The sequence below is a fragment of the Jaculus jaculus genome, chromosome 7, assembly GCF_020740685.1.
Source record: "Jaculus jaculus isolate mJacJac1 chromosome 7, mJacJac1.mat.Y.cur, whole genome shotgun sequence".
Lineage (NCBI taxonomy): Eukaryota > Metazoa > Chordata > Mammalia > Rodentia > Dipodidae > Jaculus > Jaculus jaculus.
In genome coordinates this window covers 127,085,589-127,109,304 of record NC_059108.1, presented here as the reverse complement: position 1 = coordinate 127,109,304, position 23,716 = coordinate 127,085,589, and the positions used below count along the sequence as shown (strand labels likewise).

General features: G+C 46.3%; 1 protein-coding gene across 2 annotated transcripts in view; it reads left to right on the top strand.

Moving 5' to 3' along the window:
* The window catches only part of Slc24a4 (solute carrier family 24 member 4), a 186,798-nt gene extending 163,345 nt beyond the window's left edge, over positions 1 to 23,453 (top strand). For both annotated transcript variants that reach the window (XM_004649328.2, XM_004649327.2), the window contains exons 13-17: positions 10,712 to 10,878; positions 16,459 to 16,573; positions 17,572 to 17,684; positions 18,067 to 18,132; positions 19,409 to 23,453. In XM_004649328.2, coding sequence (XP_004649385.1) covers positions 10,712 to 10,878; positions 16,459 to 16,573; positions 17,572 to 17,684; positions 18,067 to 18,132; positions 19,409 to 19,561 — 614 coding nt within the window. In that variant the 3' untranslated portion in view covers positions 19,562 to 23,453. The remainder of the gene's footprint in view (positions 1 to 10,711; positions 10,879 to 16,458; positions 16,574 to 17,571; positions 17,685 to 18,066; positions 18,133 to 19,408) is intronic.
* Positions 23,454 to 23,716: the final 263 nt, after the last annotated feature.

Below are 23,716 nucleotides of genomic sequence, written 5' to 3'. Positions count from 1 at the left end.
CTGGCAGCTGCATCCCAAACTAGGTCTGTACTTATATGATACCTCCATAGCAACAGTGAGGCAGATTGTCTCCTGGACTCTCTTATGGGCCAGTCATTGACAAATCCTATCGTGGTCCCAACACCATTTACACTCCCATCTCAGGGAACTGCTTGCCCGGTGCCTACAACTCACGAACTACTAAACCGCAGTTAGGCCACAGGCCACACACCACAACTTTGCCCCCCCCCCCCCCCCCCCCCCCCCGCCGCCACCAGCACTGGGGACCCAACCCAAGGCCTTGCACATGCCAGATAAGTGCGCTACCACTGAGCTACACCACCTCCAGCTGGTCTTTGGTCTTTGATCATTGAACTGCAACACTGAGTGCAGCTAGATAACAAAACAGTCAATGAAATGCCAGATTTTGCAGGAAGACCATTAGACAACAGGGCAATGTGTCACTTCCAGTGGATTGAATGGTATGGATTGGGCCATGTGAAGTGAAAGGAGTTCAGCTTGAAAACCTGGAAGTTTCCTACACCTTACCATGAGCCACAATGATAAATATATTTAATATAAGTATATATAAAAATAATAAATATATATATACAGAGATAGGGAGAAAGAGAGAAAAATGTGAGGAGGGAAAACAGGTTTCAGGGAATTATATTTGACCTTCATTATGTATGACACCAATATTTTTTCTTTTTAAGAACATATTGGTTGCCATCATTAAAGTGATTTCATAAAACACCAATGTATAACACCCAACAATGGAAAACCACAGCAGTACAAAGTGTCCACTGCACCATTGTCTCCAAGGAAATGGATGGTGGGTAGGGATGCTGATGGCTTCAGTGGGACTCAGTTGTTGGCAGAAGTCAAAACAAGATACAAAACCCACACCAGCAAAAGGACAAACACCTAATGTAGTTTGGTGTCCTTGGAATTTTTTTTTAAATGTATCTTTCTGTGGCATTTGTGCATATCTCTAAAGAGATCCCTGGGTATATAGTTGGCCAGGGTCACAACTCTCCAAAGCAAATACATTCCCAATGTATGGAGTTTCATTCTAGAAATACCCTGGGCCTTCCCCCAGCAGCCCAGATGGGTTGGTATGTGGCTTGCAAAGAAAGAGCCTACAATTTTGGATAAACCCATCAGGCAGGAAACTTTTCTGCTATTTGTACCAGCCTCACCAACCACAGAGCTGTAGGAAAAGATCCAGGGCAGCAGATGTTTTCCTGGGATGATACCTGATCAACTAGATGATTTCAAGCTAACTGCATCATCTCTTGGCTCATTCTTACAAGCAGACTGGGTGTTGTTTTATTTTTTAAAGTAAATGTACTTTTAATTATTTAGGAAGTTAAAAGGCACAGATGTACAGATCAAAAGCAACTAGTAACCATTTTGCAATTTTTAAAAATTGAGAAATGTTTCATACATATGCCATCAAATTCACTCTTACGGTACAAATATGTATCTTTCTTGCAGCGTTCACAAAATTGTGCAACCTTCCCCAATACATAGTCCCAAAGTATTTTCATTATCTCAAGAAGATTGTGCTATTGGCCGTGTAGAGGTGCAGCAGTTAAAGGCTTTTGCTTGCAAAGCCTACCAAACAAGAGTCCAATTCCCCAACACCCACATAAATCTGGACACAAAGGGGTGCATACATCTTTGATCCCAACTTACCCCCAGCAGTGGGAGCTGGAGGCAGTAATATCTGAAGCTTGTGGGCCAGTGAGACTGGTGTTCACTAGGAGTAGGAAGAAACACTGTCTCAAGAAGGGTGGAAGAAGGACGCAGACATGTTCCTGTTCTGCACATGCACATTTACTGCATGCATGTGCACATGCACTCAAACAAACAAATAAAATTTAAAAACAAATCCCATACCCATGAGTCTTCGGTCCTCCCTCTCACCTCCCTTCCCCTGATGACACTAATCTACTTTTCCTATCTATGTATTTCCTATTAGTGAAATCTAACAATATTGACCTCGTGTGCCTGGCTTTCTTCCCTGTCATAAAGACTTCAGAGATCTTCTTGTTTGAGCTTGAATTAATACTGCATTCCTTTGTATGGACAGATTCGATTCCATTTTACTTATGAAGCACACTTGACTTATCTGTTGTTCATTAGTCAAGTTTTATGTGGGGTATTTCCATTTGGGACTATTCTAAAGAATTTTATGAGCGCTTGAGTGTAAGTTTTTGTGCTAAAATATCTTTTCATTTCTCTTGGGTATATAATGAGGGATAGAATTGCTGAGTCATATAATGGCTCTACATAACTCTAAGGAACTGTCACACTTTGCTGTGGAGACTGGACCAATTTATGCTCCCATCAGCAATGTGTGAAGGTTTTAATTTTTTCACATCTTCAACAACCCTTATGTATCTTTTTAATATAGCCATACTTATGGGTATGAAATCATTGTGTTGTTAATGATAAAGATGTATTGGGAATGTTTAACTAGGTTATAGGCCATTTGTGTATCTCTTTGAAGAACTGTCTATTAAAATTTCTTTACCTTAGCCGGGCGTGGTGGCGCACGCCTTTAATCCCAGCACTCAGGAGGCAGAGGTAGGAGGATTGCCATGAGTTCAAGGCCACCCTGAGATGACAGAGTTAATTCCAGGTCAGCCTGGACCAGAGTGAGACCCTACCTCGAAAAACAACAAAAAAAAATCTCTTTACCTTTTTTCTTAAATAATGTTGCTATGACTAGAGAAATGGCTTAGTCGTTAAGGTGTTTGACTGTAAAGCCAAAGGACCCAGGTTCAATTCCCCAGTATTCATGTAAAGTTAGATGCATAAGATGGCACATGCATCTGGAATTCAATAGCAGTGGCTAGAGACCCTGGAACATCCATCCTATCTGTCCCGCCCCCAAATACATAAAAAATATTTTTAAAATGTTGCTAATGGAGCCAGGTGTGGTGGCACATGCCTTTAATCCCAGCACTCAGGAGGCAGAGGTAAAATGATGGCCATGAGCTCAAGGTTACCCTGAGACTCCATAGTGAACTCTAGATCAGCCTGGGCTAGAGAGAGACCCTACTTCAAAAAAAAAAAAAAAAACCTGTTGATAATGATCTTCTTATTGGAAAAAATTAAAAGATTAGGGCTGGAGAGATGGCTTAGTGGTTAAGCGCTTGCCTGTGAAGCCTAAGGACCCCGGTTTGGGCTCGGTTCCCCAGGACCCACATTAGCCAGATGCACAAGGGGGTGCACGCGTCTGGAGTTCGTTTGCAGAGGCTGGAAGCTCTGGCGCGCCCATTCTCTCTCTCTCCCTCTATCTGTCTTTCTCTCTGTGTCTGTCGCTCTCAAATAAATAAATAAAAAGGTAAAAAAAAAAAAAAAAAGAAAGATTAACCCTTACAACTTGGAATGGATGTAAATTGTACTTTTTTGAACAGCAGTGTTGATGGTTGTGCTGAAATCCACAGCCACAGAGTTGAAAAACAGTCCCAAGATGCTCCCTTAGTAAAGATTTCTTATTAAAAATTTGTGACTCGGGCTGGAGAGATTGCTTAGTAGTTAAGGTGTTTGCCTTCAAAGCCAAAGAATCCCAGTTCGACTCTCCAGGACCCACATAAGCCAGATGCACAAAGGGGAACATGCATCTGGAGTTGCAGTGGCTGGAGGCCCCTAGCATGCACTCTCACTCTCTCTCTTTCTCTCCCTCTCTCTCTCTCTCTGTCAAATACATAAATAAGTAAAATATATTTTAAAAAATTGTGACTCATGACAGCCTGACACCCATTTCAGTCCAATAAGAGCACACAGCACTAAACCAACATACTCAGACAGGCCACCACCTTTACCCTTTTTCTATTTGTTTTGTTTCTAAGACAGGGTCTTGTATAGCCCAAGCTGACCGTAAACTCACTATGTAGCCAAGGATGTAGGCAAGGATGACCTTAAACTCCTGATCCTGCTGCCTTTACCAGCCCGTGCGAGGATTCCAGGTATATGCCACCACGCCCGACATCTTTATCCTTTTTAAAATTAGTGTTTGTATTGGTTTTTCAATTGGTGAGTTATAAGAACTACTTATATATTTTAGACACTGGATGCTTATTAGGTGTATGATTTACAGATGCTTTCTAATGTGCTAAGGAGTGTTTTTTCCTTCACTACTTTTGGCAAATGAATGTGGTTGTGTGTGTGTGGAGGCAAGAGGATGATGTCGGGTGTCCTCCACAATCACGCTCCATTTTATTTACTGAGGCAAGGCCTCTCACTTGAACCCAAAGATAACTAATTCAGCTAGTCTAGCTGGCCACTTTTGCCCCGGAGATCCTGTCTGCCTCTCAAGTGCTGGGATTACAAAAGGGCTGCCATGCCCACATGGCATTTTACATGAATTCTGGGGCTCTGAACTCCAGGCCTCACATTTGTGCTGAGCCATCTCTCCCAGCCTCTCTTCACTTTGTTGGTAGGGTCCTAAAAAAATCACTGAAGTTATTGTGATGAAAATACGATGTGAATCCTTTTTGTTTGTTTATTTTTATTTATTTACTTGAGAGTGACAGACAGAGAGAGAAAGAGGCAGAGAGAGAGAGAGAAAGAGAGAATGGGCGCGCCAGGACCTCCAGCCACTGCAAACGAACTCCAGACGTGTGCGCCCTCTTGTGCATCTGGCTTATGTGGATCCTGGGGACTCCAGCCTCGAACTGGGGTCCTTAGGCTTCACAAGAAAGCGCTTAACCGCTAAGCCATCTCTCCAGTTTATCTTTTGTTGCATGTGATTTTATTGCCTTTTAAGAAACTTCTCATCTAAGGTCATAAAGAGTTGGATTCATGTTTTGTTCTAAGAGTTTTATACTTGTAGGGCCTTCCTTTATGTATCCAAGCATTGCTTACTGAATTTTGAATATGGTTTGAAGTAGGGAACTAGGTTCATTGTTTCGCATATGGATATTAAGCTTTCTTAGTGTGTGAATTCTCCAGCTTTGGTTTTTTTGTTTTTGTTTTGTTGGTTTTGGGATTGTTTTGGCTATTCCAGGTCCTTTGCATTTCCATAAATTTTAGGATTGGTTTACAAATTACAGCAGAAAAGTAAACTGGGATTTTGATAGGGATTGGATTGAAGCCTGCAAATCAGTTTGGGGAATGTTATCATCTTAACAAGGGGTTCAGTCTATAAACAGGTATCTTCCCATTTATTTGGGCCTCTTAATTTCTTTCAATGATGTTTGATGGTTTGAAGCATACAGATCTTGTATTTTGTAAATGTATTATAAGGTTACTTTCTTTTTCATGGCTCTGTGCATGAATGTTTCATAATTTCATGTAGAGAAATACAATTAACTTGTAGATTTTCATCTTCTATCTTTTTTTTTTTTTTTTTGGTTTTTCAAGGTAGGGTTTCACTCTAGCCCAGGCTGACCTGGGATTCACTATGGAGTCTCAGGGTGGCCTCGAACTCACGGCAATCCTCCTACCTCTGCCTCCCGAGTGCTGGGATTAAAGGCGTGCGCCACCACGCCCGGCTTTCATCTTCTATCTTGTAAATTGGCTAAACTTGAACTTGTTTCTTCATTTTAATTTATGCTTGTCTCTGCATGTGTGTTTGTTTCTCAGATGCCAAGATCATGTCATCTACATAAGGCTTTCCTTTTTCTTTTTTAATTTCCTTGCTCAAAACCTGTAATACAATGTTGAGTGGAAGTGATAAAAGCAGACATCCTTAACTCATTCTTGAATTGAAGGGGAAAGTTTACAGCCTTTTGCCATGAAGTGAGTTAGCTGGAAGGGTTTTCATAGATATCTCTTACCAGATAGAGAAAGTTCTGTTTTGGTTCTGAATTATTGAGTAGATTTTTTTAATATCATAAAAAGATATTGGGCTTTGTCAAATGACTTTTCCAATTCACTAAAGATGACCATTTTGTTCATTATTTTAACAAAATTGTTGCATTCATTGAATGTTCAACCAACCTTGCATTCTAAGGGTATATTTTACTTGGTTGGGGTGTGTAATCCTTGATTGATTGATTGATTGATTGATTGATTTAACAGAGGGGGAGAGAGAGAGAGAGAGAGAGAGAGAGAGAGGGAGGAGAGTATGGGCATACCAGGACCTCCAGCCACTGCAGATGAACTTCACATGCATACGCCCCCTTGTGCATCCAGCTAATGTGGGTCCTGGAGAATCAAACCTGGGTCCTTTGGCTTTGCAGGCAAATGCCTTAACCACTAAACCATCCCTCCAGCCCATGTAATCCTTTTTATATGTTGTTAGAGATTTCATTGAGGATTTTTGCATCCATGTACATAAGGGATGTTGGCCTCTTTTCTTGATGTCTTTCTCTTCCTCTGGCTTTGATTTCAAAATAAGACTGGCTTCATAAAATGCATGAGGACATGTTCCCTACTGGTTTTTTGTTTGTTTGTTTTTAGAGAATTTGTGAAGAATTCCTCTTTAAGCATTGAGGGGGGTTGAAATCACCATGAAGCCACCTGGATTTGCATTAAGGCACTTTCAAAAACAAACTTTGATAGTTTATTTTTGTAGGATTTTGTCTGTTTCATATATGTTGTCTAATTTGTTAGAATACAGTGTTTATAATACTCCCAAATAATTGTTTTTATAATGTGTGATTCTGTCATTGAATATCGCTCTCCCTTCCTCCCTCCCTTCTTCCCATCTTCTCCTGGGGAACAAGTCCAGGGCCTGTGCATGCTGGGCAAGAGACCATTGAACTGTGTCCACAAACCACTTCTATGTTTCTTGGTTAGTCTAGCTAAAAGATCGATTTTGATCTTTTCAAAGAATCAATTTTTGGTTTCATTAATTCTGTATCTTTTTTTTCCCTATTTCATTTATGCCTACTCTAATCTTTTGTCTCTCCTTCCTTCAGCTCCCCCCCCCCTTCTTGGGGCTTAATTTTCACTTTTTTTATTTTTTTATTTTTTCATTTTTTATTTATTTATTTGAGAGCAACAGACACAGAGAGAAAGACAGATAGAGGGAGAGAAAGAATGGGTGCGCCAGGGCTTCCAGCCTCTGCAAACGAACTCCAGACGCGTGCGCCCCCTTGTGCATCTGGCTAACGTGGGACCTGGGGAACCGAGCCTCGAACCAGGGTCCTTAGGCTTCACAGGCAAGCACTTAACCGCTAAGCCATCTCTCCAGCCCTCTCTTTTATTTTGATGTAATGATCTTTTCCTCCTATTGTGATGGTCTTGTGTAGGTTATATCAGGCACTGTGAGGTCATGGATATCCAGAACACTTTGTGTCTGGAGGAGCATGTTGTAAGGAATCCTACCCTTCCTTTGGCTCTTTTTTCCCTCCACCTCTTCCACAATGGACCCTGAGCCTTGGAAGATGTGATAGAGATATTTCAGCTCTGAGCACTTCTCTCTCACTTCTTCTCAGCACTATGGTGCCTTCTGAGTCATCCCACGGTCACAGCCATCTGAAAAGAGAAGCTTCTCTAACCAAAAGTGAGAGTAGCATTAATATATGGGTATGAACATTAAGAGAAGTGATTACTGGGCAGTTTGGTGAGTATAGTATATACATTTAGCCAGACATCAGCAGATGTTACACACCTAGGGTTCATGACTACCCCTGTAGGTTTTCACTATCCGGGATGTATTCCCTCCCATGGAGTGGGCCTCCAGTCCAATTAGAGAGTGGTTGGTTTCCCCCATAACAGACATGCCACTATTGCACCCATTGGCTCATTTGGCATGGCTGGCCAAATTTAAGGCTTGAAGTGTCCACTGTTGAGTATCTTCACTCTTTCTCTCTTTCCCATTCAATTGCATGCAGTGTAGTTGTGTTCCAGCTTTCTGTCAGCTGGTCTACATGGAGGAGGTTTTCAGCTCCACTCCAGCAAGATTTCTCAGTGACCTTGCGGCCCAAGTATGTGGAGTCTTCAGCAATGGGGTCTTACCATCTATTCCTCACTTAGTATAATCCTTTCCAGATGCATCCATTTTCCTACAAATTTCATAACTTCATTTTTCTTTACCGCTGAGTAGAACTCCATTGTGTAAATGTGCCACGTCTTCATTATCCACTCATCAGCTGAGGGGCATCTAGGCTGATTCCATTTCCTAGCTATTCTTTCAAAGAAAGAAAACTGCCTGTCAACGGGTACCGCCCATCAGCCCCGGATATCACGCCAGTGTTTCAGCCTTGGGCTCGGGATGCGTCCGCACGGTCCAGGCTTCCAATGCCGTGGGCGCGCAGTGCCTCCCGAGCGTGTGCAGTTATGGGGATGCACAGCGCGCTGCTTCACTTTTTTTATTGTTTGTCTTTTCTTGAGGAGGAAGATTAGATCATTGATTTGAAATCTGTCCCTCTTTAAATCAGCCATTTACAGTTACAGCTTTCCCTGTAAGCCATGTCTCCACTGCATACCATAAATTTGGTATTTTGCATTTTCGTTTTCATTTATCTCAAAGCATTTCCTAATTTCCCTTGTGATTTCTTCTTGGGCCTTATGGTTATTTAGGAGTGTAACATCCACATATTTGCAAATCTTCCAGCTTCCCTTCTAATATTGATTTATGCATTCATTTATTTGCAAGCAGAGAGAGAGAGAGAGAGTGCATGGGCATGCCTGGGCCTTTGCCATTGCAAGCGAACTCCAGGCACATGCATCAGTTTGGACATCTGGCTTTATGTGGATACTACAGGATACAGTCTAGGGGACTTGAGTTCGTTTTCTCTGCTAATTAAAGAATTAATGGGCAGGAAAGTGTTCAAAATAATAAAATTTATTTCAGAGTAAGAAGGAGAAAAAGCAGAAAGAAAACATAGTCCTCTGTGAAGCCTTCTAGCTCTGGAAAAACTGTTTCCGTGGGAACTGGACTTTATTGAATGGGAAAGCACGCCCATCCAGAGTCTGTGATTGGTCAGCTTGAGTGAAGATGAAAGGCTCTGGTTGGACCATGGCACATCCAGGACTGTGCAGGTCCCAGGAAGCTCTCAGAACCAGCCTGCCTATGGGAAAATTCACCCAGGCCAGGGAGAAAAAAGAAGAACAATCACCATCTTGGGCTAGAAAACAGTCAGAATATAGCCATCTATCAAGGGCCCTTTCTCCCTGTCTGTCTGTCAAGCCAAGGAAGACTAGAACTCCTATTTCATGGGAAATTGAACCTGGGACAGCAGGCTTTGAAAACAAGTGACTTTAACCACAGAGTCATCTCCCTGGCCCCTTTGATATGGATTTTTTATTTATTGAGTAGAGAAAGAATAGGCGTGCCAGGGCCTCTAGCCATTACAAACAAACTCCAGGTGCAAGTGCCACCATGTGCATCTGGCTTTACAGGGGTACTGGGGAATTGAACCTGGGTTCTTAGGCTTCACAGGTGGTTAAGTGCCTTAACCACCAAGCCATCTCTCCAGCCCTGATACGGGTTTTTAAAAAATAATTCTTATTTATTTATTTGTTTTGAGAAAGAGAGAGGCAGATGGAGAGAAAGAACAGGTGCGCCACTGCAAACAAACTCCAGACACATGTGCCCCCTTGTACATCTGGCTAATGTGGGTACTGGGGAATCGAAACGTGGTCCTTAGGCTTTGCATTCAAACACCTTAACTGCTGAGCCATCTCTCCAACCCTGATGCTAATTTCTAACTCCATTCCGTTGTGATTAGACAATATACTTTTCCTGACATCGCTCTTTCTATACGACAGTCTTGTTTTACAGCCGCACACAGTCTGCTCTGGAGCGTGGTCTGTGTGACTTGAGAAGAACGCGTGTTCTTTATTCATTTGCTTGTATGTGTGGGTGGGGGAGGTGTGTGCACACACTCGCCCGCAGTGGAGGGTGGAGGCAGGGTGCTTGCCTGTAGTGGCCAGAGCCGAACATCAGGTGTCTTGCTCTGTCACTCTCAGTTTGAATGGGAGTCTCTTATGGACACCAGAGCTTGCTGCTTTTTGTCAGCTAGGGTAATTTTCTGGTCTCTGGCCCACTTTGTAGGACTGGAGTTACAGGCACATGTGGCCATACCCAGATTTTTACATGGATTCTGGAGATTCAAATGCAGACGGTCTCGTGCCTTGTACAGGAAGGATTCTTAGCCTCTGAGCGATCTCTACAGCCTAGGGTGTGTGTTCTAGAATGAGTGCACTAATGCATACCTTCAGACTTGGAGAGTTGTTTGAGCATGAGTTCTCAGTGTGTCTTCCTGCCCTTTTTAATCCCTCCTCCCAGGTGCTAGGCTGCATACTGGGTGCTTTCTACATACCTTATGCATCGTTCCTACAACAAATGAGACAGAGGTTATGTTCCCATTGAGCAGATTAATATACCCTACATGTTGATTACTATGCTGTCTCTGCCCTAGTGCGACCCTTATCCTTCCTCAGAGGAGGAGGAAGAGTTGAGGGAATTGCTCAACATGTCAATGCCAGCCCAAGTATGTCCGATTCAAAAGCCCATCCTTAGTTCCATCCCCATCCTTCCTCACCTGGGCCCGAGTCATCCCTGCTCTGGGCCTCACCTACCGCCGCCTGTCCAGTGAAGGATTCGAGTGGACTAAAGTCAGTCAACACTGAGTTGTCCTGCTGTCTCCAGGGTCACATTATGGAGGTGTGTAATTCTGTGACCTCGGTTGCCTGAAGGCATAGCAGTGGCATTCTTTGGCTTGGCTTGAAAACAATCCACCTGCAAGTGCACCAGCCACCCCTGTAACCTAGTCTCTTTTCTGTCCTCTCCCTTCTTGCTCCATGCCACCTCCCTTTGCAGAGGCAAAAGGCGACAAGGCCAAGTGGGTGTTTACCTGGCCCCTCATCTTCCTTCTGTGCGTCACCATCCCCAACTGCAGCAAGCCCCGCTGGGAGAAGTTCTTCATGGTCACCTTCGTCACGGCCACGCTTTGGATCGCAGTGTTCTCCTACCTCATGGTGTGGCTGGTGAGTGGCGGATGCAGCCGGCGGACGCGGCAGCCTAGCCCTGCCTGGCCTTTGCCGAGTGGCCAAGGGGGTCGCTGCTCTTCCCCCTTTGGGCAAGTCACTAACCTCCCTGGATAGAGCTTATCTCACAGTGGAAAGAGGTTTTCTTAGAGGGATGGGGTACCGTGTTCCCTTGCTGGGACCGGACACCATGCAATACTTGCCTCAGAGGTAAACATTGGGGAGGGAGATGAACCGTCATGTAGCTACGCTAGCGACATGGGCTCAGTAATGGGACACTAGTGACATGATTGCTAGGCCCCTGGTTTCCAGAGCCCCCAAGGAATGTGAAAGAGGGAGATTGGGGTCACTGAGCAATAACAGGAAGGAAGTGTTCTTTCTGTGTGTCAAATACTGGCTTAAACACTTTCTATGAACCCCTTTATGTCCCACGGGCTGTCTTTTTATGTCCCCACTTTACAGATGGGGAAGCCGGGGCATAGGGAAACTGAGTCATTTGCTCAAGATCACATAAGCAGTAGATGTGAACGCTGGGATTAGTAACCAGGACTGGTCTCCTGAGCTCAACCACTAGCCTGAGTTGCTGCTCACCATGGTGCTGGAGTTCTCAGGTGGCATCAGGTAGACGTTTTCAGGTACAGGGGTGTCGGTATGGCTTCTGTGACCACATGTGACAGCTCTGCTGGGCAAGGCTGTGCGAACCCCCCGCCCCTGTCCCTGTGCTCTGTGGACCACTCACCTGGGTCCTCGGGAGTGAGGACAGGGGACATGGTTATGGGGCAGCTGTGTTTCTGTTGATTGGGATGCTTGCCCATTGGCCTCAGGAACCTTACTATGTCATTTCCTTTTCCTCTTAACACCTGGTACCAGCATCAGGGAAGGCAAGCCGGCTTGTCTGGTGTGCCGTTGGTGCCAGGACAAGTTCCCTGTAGGCATGGGGGCTCCCTTTCCCTTAGCCCTGGAGGAATAAGACAGTTGATGGGTAAGAAAGGGCTTTTGGGGTCACATGAGAACAAATTTGGATTTGGATTTTGTGAGTGTGTGTGTCTATGGTGTGCATGCATGTGTGTATACATATTTACATGGGTGTGGGCACATGTGTAGGGGGCACCGGTACATGCTAGGCAATTACCCCAGCCCATAAGCACAGCATAAGCTTGACTCCTAGTCCTGCCTCTTAAAACTGTTAAAGCTGGACAAATGACTCAACTCTCTGAGCCACAGAGAGCCCCTCTATGAATGGGGTGACCACTTCTGCCTCACAAGCCTGATGGCTCCCCAGCAGCCCCAACCTTGTCTACCCTTTGCCCCCAGCACTGTGTGTGAGCGCCCCACAGACACTGTTAGGATCCTGAGCAGACTCCGGAACCATTGTGCCTGGAGAGAAGACTTTGCTTAGCTTTCCGGTGTTGGTGTGGGGAAAAGGGCTGGAAATAGTTAATACTCAACCCCTTAGAAAAAGAGGAAAATCAAAGTTAGTAAGAGCTGTGCCTGAAGTGAATTGCATTTTCATGTCTTAATTTGTTTGAGTAGAATTAAAGGCTGGCCTAGCTTTGCATTTGAAAGAAGGAGCCAGTAGTTTTTCTTAATGAAGTGTGTTCCCAAAACAGTTCAAGCTTTAAAAAAAAAAAAAAATTCCATGACATTTAGCAGGTATGAGAATTAAGAAGATCAAATTAATGAGGGTGTGAGTCTTTCTTCCCTGATTATGGAAAATGTCAGGACTGTTAAATTAATTCTAGTCAGGGAGGAAGTAGGGCATTCCCACCTTCAGTTTCTTCACTTAACAAATCTCACCTTTGTTTCTAAATGGGAGTCCTGGCATCTTGGCCTGGGGTCACAAGAGTCACCTTGCTGGTCTACTCTGACCTCTGGGTGGCCTCAGATCCAGCGTATAGACCAGTCTTAGCAGTCAGGATGGTTTGATAAGGAAGACAGAGACTGTGGGCGCACCTGGTTTCTACCTAAGTGTGCCTTGCTGGAGTGCCAGGCGCTTCCTTACTTCTGCCCTGAAGGAGGCACCAGGGAGCGGTGAAGCCTTCTGCTGCCCCCAGCCCCACCTCCTTAAGGCTGTCACCTCCAAGCCTTTAGGAAGAATGGCCCGTGACTGCCAGTGTCAAATCGAAAGGACCTTCAAAATGGACTGTCCGACTGTCATTTCCCCAGCACGGTTGAGGATACCAAGAACCAAAGAGATGCCGCGGCTTCTTTCAGGTTGCTCAAAGTCAGCCACGGAGCCAAGACCAGTCCCTGGACTCTGGACATGACTGGGCTTCCCATTCAAAACCTGAGGTCAGGCCGGGCGTGGTGGTGCACGCCTTTAATCCCAACACTCGGGAGGCAGAGGTAGGAGGATTGCCGTGAGTTCGAGGCCACCCTGAGACTACAGAGTGAATTCCAGGTCAGCCTAAGCTAGAGTGAGACCCTATCTCGAAAAAACAAAAACAAATTTAAAAAAAAAAAAAAAAAACTTGAGCTCAAGCCCCAGGTCAAGCCAATTCCGTGTGACATCCCTGACCCTAGACCGTGGAGTGTGTGCCTTTCTTCTGTCCCTTCATTCCTTCCACTTCTTACCACTTTAAAAAGAAAAGGCAAACCGGGCATGGTGGCGCACACCTTTAATCCCGGCACTCGGGGAAGCAGAGGTAGGAGGAATGCTGTGAGTTCAAGGCCAGCCTGAGATTACATGGTGAATTCCAGGTCAGCCTGGGCTAGAGTGAGACCCTACCGTGGAAAACCAAAAAAGAAGGGGAAGGAGAAGAAGGAGGAGGAGGAGGAGAAGGGGGAGGGGGAGGAGGAGGAGGAGGAGAAGGAGAAGGAGAAGAAGAAGAAGAAAAGGCAGTCCTAGCCATTCCAAAGTAGTTTGTTTCTGCCCTTCTCGTGTCTACTGTCACCTATTAAGACCTCATCAGTCACAGCCTGGTGGCGCGTAGAAACCCTTTGGTGGCAGTGTGGACTCAGTGTTGTTCTTTTTGTCCTGCTGTCTGTCCCTCTTACAGTCCTTGGGCATCTTGGCAGTGTGTTGTGAGCTGAAAAGCTCAAGAGCAGTGGGCAGGACCCGCAATGCTGGGCTGGGCGCTGTCAGCGGGGGAGGGCGTGTTCAAACCCTTCTCCAGTTTCGACTTCCAGGGCCATGTCTGTAATCCACACACACTGGCAGTGTGCCAGGCCTGAGCTTGCTACTTGGGAAGCACATTTATAAAGTCTATGGTTCTGAGAGCCCTGGAATCTGATCCCTTTCAAGTACTTTGTCCCTATAGATTACAAGCAAATGATTAGATCAGAAGGAAACATGCTTCTATGAACATCTGGCACAAGCCAGGCGTGTAACCTGATGTTACCTCACTTTATCCTTGCCACCAAACCCCACAGGAGAGCTGAGGCTCAGAGAAGCCAGCCGGCTTGTCAAAAGTCATACAGCCACTTGCTGGGACTGCAACTGTTATCTGGGGTATGAACAGCCCCCAGGGGCGTCACCGTTCCTGGTCTTTGAGTGAGGTGACAAGCCAAAGCTGAGGGAGAGGTGTTATATATAAACCAGGGTGGTCTAAATGCTTCTCGGATTTTCCACTGGGCTACTGCTAAGGGTGCCAGCCATCTCTCAAATGTCATTGTCTCAAGTGACATTCACTAGCAAAATATGTGACTGTGCATTCAAGACCTTTAGAGGCCTGTGCATCCGGGGATCCAGCAGATCTGCTTCATGGAATTTCTCCTGAGGAGGTAGTTGGGTGACAAGTCACAGGGGAAAACGCAAGGCCCATGCCAGCTCTATGGTCGGGGACACGGGTGCAGACGGGCATTGCTGGTTAACCTGTCTGGCCCTCAGGTGACCTAACATTAGTAGGGCTTCCCTCGCCAGTAGGAAGTAATTATAAAATATGTAAGATGAAAATAAGACAGTTTGTAACTGCCTGGTATGCAATCAGTGCTCAGTATCTGTTGTCATACACAGTAATTTTGTAACAAGAAACCATGTAACGAATATCCACTGATGAGGGATTGTCTAAAACTTTAGTCACCATGACACCCGAACATCAGTTTAAGATAGGTTTAGATGAAGGTTTCAGATAGAAAGTTATTCACAACTTACTATGACTGAATATGGTTATGAAATAGTACTGATAATATAATCTGACCTCATTTTTTTTCTAACACACACACATCCCCAAAACAAGGTCAAGAATACATTCTACAATGGTGGTTTTCATATGTGGTTCCAAAACCAGCAGCCTCGGGGCGGAACTTGCTAGGAATATGAGTTCTCAGGCCTCACCCCAGCACTCTGTGGGTGGGGCCTGGCGATGGCGTTCTAATAAGCTCTCTGAGGGATTTTTTTATATGCTCTGTATTTTACCCTGCCTTGTGTCCCTCTGCACAGGCCCAGGGCATCTCGGCAATGTAACCCATCAATAATAATTATCTATGGGTCTTAATAATAGATTGCTATTTTCATGTTATTTCATAACAGTTTTAAAGCAGTAAGGAGATACTGAACATTCAGAAGGCATCCCGAAGGTTCTGGGAGGATAGCTCAGTTAGCAGAGCATTTACCTAGCATGTAAGAAGCCCTGGACTCTATCCGCAGCCCTGCATAAATCAGGCATCGTGATACATGCCTATAATTCCAGCACTTGGGAGTTGCAGGCAAGAGAATCAGAAGTTTAAGGTCATTCTTGGCTATATAGAGCATTCAAAGTCAGCCTGGGCTAGTTGAAACTGTCTTAAAAAAAAAAAAAAAACACAGGGGGATGGGTCTGGGGCTATGGCTCAGCCAGTAAAGCTCCCACCTTGCAAGTGCAAGCCAGAGGACGGGAGTTCAAATCAGATCCCCAACAAACGCACCCACATATGCACGTGTGTACACACACACACACACACACACACACACACAAATGCCAGGTGTGACAGTATAGGCCTACAGTCACAGCTCTCAGGAAGCAGACACAGGCAGATCCCCAGGGCAAGCTGAGGAGCTGGATTAGACAAACCAGTCAGTTCTGGGTTTCCTGAGAAACTATCTCAATAGATAATTTGGAGAGGGATTGAGAAATAAACCCAACTGCCAGGCGTGGTGGCATATACCTTTAATCCCAGCACTCGGGAGGCAGAGGTAGGCCAGCCTGGGACTACAGAGTGAGTTCTAGGTCAGCCTGGGCTAGAGTGAAAGCCTACCTAAAAAAAAAAAAAAACTAATGAGCGTGGTGGTGCATGCATTTAATCCCAGCACTTAGGAGGCAGAGGTAGGAGGATCGCCATGAGTTCAAGGACATCCTGAGACTGCATAGTGAATTTTAGGTCAGCCTGAGCTGGAGTGAGACTCTACCTTGAAAAACAAACAAACGAAAAAAAAACCATAAAGAAAAAAAAAAAAAAACGAAAGAAACCCAGTGACAACCTCTGTCCTTTACACATATGCACACATATGTGTATATGCACCTCTGCACACACCCATGTGCATACAAACATGAGTACACATATATAACACACACACACACAGCACACGAGGAAAGGAAAGTTTCCATGGGTATATTTAGAGTCGAGGGTGACTTTGGCCCCTCACCCTGATCTCTTCTGCAGGTGACAATTATCGGCTACACGCTTGGGATCCCCGACGTCATCATGGGCATCACTTTCCTGGCAGCGGGCACAAGTGTTCCAGACTGCATGGCCAGCCTAATTGTGGCAAGACAAGGTATAGACTGTGTCCCGCGTGCCCCCCCCCCACACACCCATACATCCTCCTTGTCCTCCCGGCCCGGAGTTGGCCAAGTTACAGCTGTTATGCCTGCCGCTTGTCAAGTCCTGCTGTGAAGGAGATGCCATGTCTAGACATTGTCATTCGCTAGACTCCATCATGGAGACACTGCTGCTCTTGTGTGGCTCTTCCTAGGTAGATGTGACCACAGATAGGGTACCCATGAGAGAGCAAAATAACAATTCCCCTCAAGGCCAGCTCCACGAACCTGTAGGTTATTGGCTCCTTCATCGCAGGAGCATGGGTGATGACCCCAAAACAGCCACATTGTCACAAAGTTCCCCTTTTTCTGAGGACACCAGTCAACTTGGACCAGGGCTTAGCCTAATGACATCACCTTAGCCTGTTGCCTCGTTAAAGGCTCCACTTCCAAATAAGACCACATCCTGAAGTGCTGGCATGGAGTTAGGACTTCATGGATGAATTCAACCCATAACCAGGCCCTTTAGGTTTCTGGAAAGAGGTGGATCTTAGACCTCACAGCCAGGTCCTTAAAACATGAGATCTATGATAAAGGAATCCCCTTCCATTGAGCAGTACTGAGAGAGCAGACAAGGGCTAAGACCAGTTCTTTTTATGCGTGTGTGTGTGTGTGTGTGTGTGTGTGTGTGTACATGTATGATGTGTGTGTGCACTGAGTGCACATGTATGACTGTGCATGTGGAGGTCAGGCCTTGTCCTTGATTACTCCTCACCGCGTTTATTAATAGGGTCTGTCATGGACCCCAGAGCTCACTCACTGGGCTAGTCCAGCTTGCCAGCTTGCCTGTCTCCACCTGCCCAGTGCTGGACTTATAGGCAGATCTCCATGCCCTCCCAGCGTTCACATGGATACTGGGGTTCCAAACTCAGTTCTTCACACTGGTGTTACCAGAATTTTACCAAGAGCTCTTCCCACAGACCAGCTCCTCATGAATATACTGCTTGTTCCGCAGGCCTTGGTGACATGGCGGTCTCTAACACTATCGGAAGTAATGTGTTTGACATCCTAGTGGGACTTGGCATTCCATGGGGCCTTCAGACCATGGTCATTAATTATGGATCCACGGTAAGTCCCCAGGTCCTCCTCCTCATCCTAGGAAGGAGAACGGGTGCATTTTGGAGCCCAGGGAGATGTGCAGCCGTTTTTTCCTTGGCACTTGCTTTCTTTGATGACATCTGGAATGGCCTAGGAGTGTGTGCAGGAGGAAGCACATGCATGCCATGCATCTGTCTTACCTCGGCTGCCAGCTCCTGCCCCATGCCAGCCTACTTTCCTGATGAACAGAGTCCAGACTTGAATCCATGACTCCCCTGACCACCCATGCCCACACACTCACCCGAGAGTCCCTGTTCTCCAAAGGAGAGAGTGTATGCATTACAGTAGACAAGGCTTCCGGAATGTGGCTGAACAACCGAGAGATGCGGGGCATGTGTGTTTGATTTTGCAGGTGAAGATCAACAGCCGAGGCCTGGTGTATTCCGTGGTGCTGTTGCTGGGCTCCGTGGCTCTCACAGTGAGTTTTTTTTTTTAATTTATTTATTTGAGAGAGAGAGAGAGAGATACAGAAATAGGCAGGTAGATAGGGAGAGAGAATGGGCACACCAGGGCCTCCAGCCACTGCAAACAAACTCCAGATGCATGCGCCCCCTTGTGCATCTGGCTTACATGGGTCCTGGGGAACCGAACCTGGGTCCTTTGGCTTTGCAGGCAAGAACCTTAACCACTAAGCCATCTCTCCCAGTCCAGTTTTTACCATTCACAAATGGAAGCCTTGTGCACATGTCACCTGATTCTGCCTCATCACTGGCCTGACTCTGCACACTTCTCTGTCACTTGCCCTTGGCTGTGAGGAACAAAGCTGGGGAAATGTGTCTGTTCACATCCTCCAAACCCAATTTCTATCAAGAGCATCTGCAACCCCCGTGGCTCTTGTTCCTAAGCAGGGGAAGTGATGACATTTCCTTTCCCACTGCCTCACCCAGTGGGAGAGAAATCCCCTCCACTCACTGAGCTGACAGGCGAGATCATGAGAGGGCCATGGGACAACACGTAACGATAGTCACGTCCTCCGGTCACTTTATATCTGTGACACTTGATTCGATCCTGCCACCCCCTATGAGGAAGGTGCTGTTATTCCCACTGGGAAGAACAAGAAAATCAAAATGAGAGTCAATTAACTTGCTATAGGCTATGAAGTTGGGAGTTGGCAAAGCTGGGATTTGTGTCCAGGTTGGACTGTCCACACAGAGCCGCGTGCTCCCTAGAGACTCTGTGCTCTATCCCGTGGAAGCCTTGATTCAAGGATAAGAGGGAGCGCGGCGGAGGCGGAGGAGGAGGAGACTCGCCTTTCTTCCCAAACACCTGCACACAGCAAAAGATGGCCCTGGATAAGAACAGCACCAGGAGGCCTGGGAAACTGGCTGAGCAGAAATGACTACAGTAACACATTCTGAGGCCAGATTCGTTTGTCCTTAGAGAAGGCCATGGGGTCAGGGGCTAGGTCACGGGAGAGGAATTGAAGAGGAACTATGTCCTGAGGAAGTAGCCTGCCTCCCCAAGGGTGGTCAGTGCCATGAGGCACCACCAGGGGGTTGGGGGTGGACAGAGTCACCACAGGTCCTGGAATCAGGCCTGTGTCTGGCTGTGTCATGGAACAAAATCTCAGGATGATTCTGGCTAAACTGAGACCAGAGTCTTATCTCCATTACATAGAAGATTCTGGAGCTTCCCACATAACTGTCACTTTTCAGTAAACTCATTATTGTGTTTTCCCAACTGTCTCCTTTCAGGTCCTCGGCATCCACCTTAACAAATGGCGGCTAGACCGGAGGCTGGGGATCTACGTGCTGGTTCTCTATGCCATCTTCCTGTGCTTCTCAATCATGATAGAGTTTAACGTCTTTACCTTCGTCAATTTGCCCATGTGCCGAGAAGATGACTAAAGCTGAGCCACTGCCCTGAGAGCGGCGACGGCCACCCTGTGACACGGGCCTCCTCTCTCCGTCTCTCCTTCCCCACCACAGGTCTCTCCTGTCTTGGCGGCCACTCTGTTCTTTCATGAGCTGCAAGGAGGGGCCGCTGTGGTCCCTGTGCTCATGGGCCAGGCTGCTGGGCGACCGCCCCTGGACAGCAGGGTCCAGCCATTATTTGAGTAGCTCTGCAGACCCCCGGCTACCAGCTGCGGGGATGTAAGTGTCTCCTCTCTCTTGCACACTTTGGTCAAAAGGACTTCTGGGTGTGATTTTTCTGTTACATGGGCATCTTTGGAAACGAATCAGTCGGAGAGCTTGAAGAGTCCTGGAATGAGTGCAGAACAGGACTGTTGTTGACAAGTGTCACCTCTGGGCTGGAGGAGTGAGCTCCTTAGGTGTTTTATGTCACCAAGAGCCCCCAACTCTTCTGGAAGCACTCACAGCTTGGAAAGAACAAGGCATCTGCCTGCTGGGGTTGGAGACCATGGCGGCAGACACAGGAGACATAGGAAGAAAGGACACATTATTTTTTCCTTCCCAGCCAAAGAGAGAAAAAGCAAGCAAATACTGTTATCCTCTTTATTGATACAGAGAGTGAGGAAAAGAAATATTAAAATAAAACACCATATATAGATCGTCATACTTGAAAAAATCTCATTCCACACAAAAGGATCATGCGGGGGACCAAAAAGGTAACCCCTCCAGGAAGAAGTGAATCCTGTGTGTGTCATCTCACATTGGCTCTTTGAGACATTTGGTATGGAACAAAGAAAAAGGTGGGAAAAGGTGCTAACTCAGACACGGTGGGGACGTAGTTACAGCTGCACATTCCAGAACTTCCGTAGGAGGCCACGCACCTTCTGTTCAGGTTTGTAATTTCTCTGTTAGTGCTCTACTCCCAAAACCACCCTGCTGAGAGTCCCAGTTGTTTATACACCCAGCAGATTTCAGAGGCGATGGTCAATGACTTCCTGAGAAACAACGGATTGCTCTCTGGTTAGCTGAAGCCAAATATGGAAACCATACCTTAGGATTTTTATAGCTAAGTTTCTCAAACCTTATAGTTTGCTACATATGTGAGGCCAGGGATGGAAGATGGATTGGAAAACAGAAAAACACGAAACAATGCTTGACTACTCTGTAACGCTAAAATATACGCTTAATGGATTTGTGAATTATAAACCATTCCTGGGTTCTAAAGAGAAAGCACAAATTAATTTTATATAGAGTGGTTTTTTATTTTTTTAATGTTTCTATTGCAAAAGTCTATCAGAGATGATGCACTTTTAACACTGAGATATTTTGCACGTTAGAAGGCATGGGAATGACTAAGGATGATGTGAGAAGAAAGGCTTTCAACGATTCACCAGAAATTGCTTTAAACTTGGTGATGAGTCTTAACCCCTTCTGGACCCACGTTGGAATTTTTGGTGACACCCTTTAAGGCCTCCTGAATTTCAAAGGAGTAGGTGTTCAAGCCTGTGTCCTTTTAAGTTCCCTTCAACGCAAACAGCGATGGGACCTCGTGCCCTTCACCAGCCTTCCATTTGGGGCTCGCATCAGTATTAGTAGCTATACCTGCATCAAAGCTTTGCTTTTTGTTCATCTTCCTAGATTCTTGGCTCAGTGATTCTCAGAGCGGGGCAGTAGGATGTTCATAAGAACTAGCAAAGCAGGAGAGGAAGGAGCCACAGGTGTGGCAGTACGGAATGAGCCGAAGGGACAGAGCTGCTTTGTGTCCTAATAGCATAGTTCACCTCTGCACCTATGGGCGGGCGCACGCACACACACAGACACTCACACACACAGACACTCACACACATGCACACAATGACTCCGTTCATAGGCACGCAGGCTCCAAGTGCTCCTGTCTCCCCTTTGATTCTCTAACAGCTCTGTAATATGTAAATAGGGGCTGTTCTTCAAATTTCATCAGCAGTTGAGTCTCAGAATCATCAAGTGGCTCTAGTTTGGTGTCAGTTATGTGGCAGAGCTGGGGCCAACAGTTGCCCGTTGATCTTCCCAGCTCACCAGTACATGGGGCTGACCGGCCTTGGAGTAATTGTGTGAATGTGACTTTGCCCTTGTGGTCGGAACTTATTGCTTAAGACAAACCCTCATCAACTCACTGACCTCTGAGTTTTCCAGATCGCATACTAGTATCTATCCTTATCTGATGTCTCTATTTTCTTCCCTGAAAAAAAAAAAAAACAAACAAACAATTTTTAGGTAGCATAAGGCCTAGATCACATGGCCCCTGAAGAGATCCCTGCTTTTTTCTCTGAGTCACCAGGGAGCTTTCAGAGAACCTATTCCTAATTACCTTCCCCTTCCTCCACAGAATCCACTTGAGGTCAAAAACTATCCTGAAGCTGCAGCTAGAGATGAAAAATTATGTTTGCAATATGTAGTTTGTTCCTCATGGCTAGTTTTCTTTCAACTTTAATGTGCCAATGTTCCTCCTCAAAGGCTCTACACGTTTATCATAACTAGGAAACTATGTACACTGTAGGTGAAATGGTCTGTGTTTAACTAAACATTTTTCCACCACAAGTTAAAGAATTGCTTGATTATTTAGACCCTTGTTTTTAAAATTCTGCTTCTATTGCTGTGCGGGAATACTTCCTTTGTTTTATCCCCAGAGCAAACTAGCATGGGATAATTACTTCTGTTACAAAAATAGACAATTTGGAAATATACTTAGCTTTTCTCATTGGAGGCAAAAGAAAAACAAAACCATTGTGCTCAGATGGGAGATGTCTACAGAAGCAGGAGAGGTGATTCCTAGGCACAGAGCATAGTGTCTTGGAAACCCTGCCCTGGAAGAAGATTCTGGGTCAGCTGTTGAGAGACTAAAGGTTCAAGACACAATGTCTCTCCCTGCCCCATCCTTGGCGTACCTACCCATTGTGGTCTGCTGGCTCTGTGCTTCTTCCCTGTCCCCTGTGACCTCACCTTGAGTGTCCTGGCAGCCCCCATGTGAGTTCTTCCCTGCTTGTCCCCTCCTCGCCTGTGACAAACGTTTCTTGCTTTTTGCCTGTCAGACCCAAGCTGAAAAGGCTCTGACCTCACCTCACAGGCCAGGTTCAACACGTGGGGTGTTGTGCATCTCAAGGGTAGTACACAACGCGGACCCCAACCAAAGACCCTCATGCTGGGCTGCCTAGAGTCTGGCTTGCTATACCTGCTATGACTTGCCCCCCCCACCCCATCCACCCCGCTTTCAAAGAGCCCCCATCCCCAGAAGGATGTGAGCATGCTCACCTCCTGGCCTTTCTCCTCGCTGAATCATTTCTGCGGGAGGGATGGACAGAGGGGAGAGGTTCCAGGAGAAGCGGGTTTTGCTCCTCACAGGAAGAGCAGGAGAGGCTATTTGCTCTGCCCTTCCCCCTTCCTAAGTGTGAAGTGGGCTCCTGGCCATCGCCCACTAGATGGGTGTCCTCTCACCTTGCACCCCCCCCCCACCAGCAGTGGAGCTGCAGATACCCTGTCTGGGCCCTGGGGGGGGGGCTCGGCCCCCACTCTCCCATTTCACCTTCCCTCCCTTCTAGGTCACGCTCCTCAGTGGCTGGAAAAGATGGCCGTGTCTTGCGCGCAAGCAGGCCCTCGGCACATGCTTGAGAGACGCAGCATCTGCCTGTTAGCAGTAAAATCACCAGACGACAGCAGAGCTTTAAATACAAGCAGGACCCTCCTGTACTCTCCAATATGATTTTGTTCTTCTCTGGGGACAGACAACAGATGCATCCAGGACCCCTTATGGAAAGAGGTCTACATATAGGGACAGCTTGAATGCCATAGCAAACCCAAAGAAACTTCTAGAAATTTCTGAAAATATGCTTTGGTTAGCCTTTGGATAGGAGGGCCCATATCTTAGACAAAGCTCTGCCTCCATGAGCTTGTCCTCTCTCTCTGTGTGGATTCACCCAGAGGACTCCTGTCCCCCCTCTGGGCGTGAGCACTTACTGTCTGCTCTCTGTAGCTTGCCATGTCATGGGAGCCCCATGAGGGTTACACCCTCACCAGGCCTTCTCAGAGTATGGAGAAGGGCCCTTACATTATTATCTGTGGAAAATGTTCCCCCACTGGGTCAGTTCTGTGGCAGCAAGAGAGAGAGGATCTTCT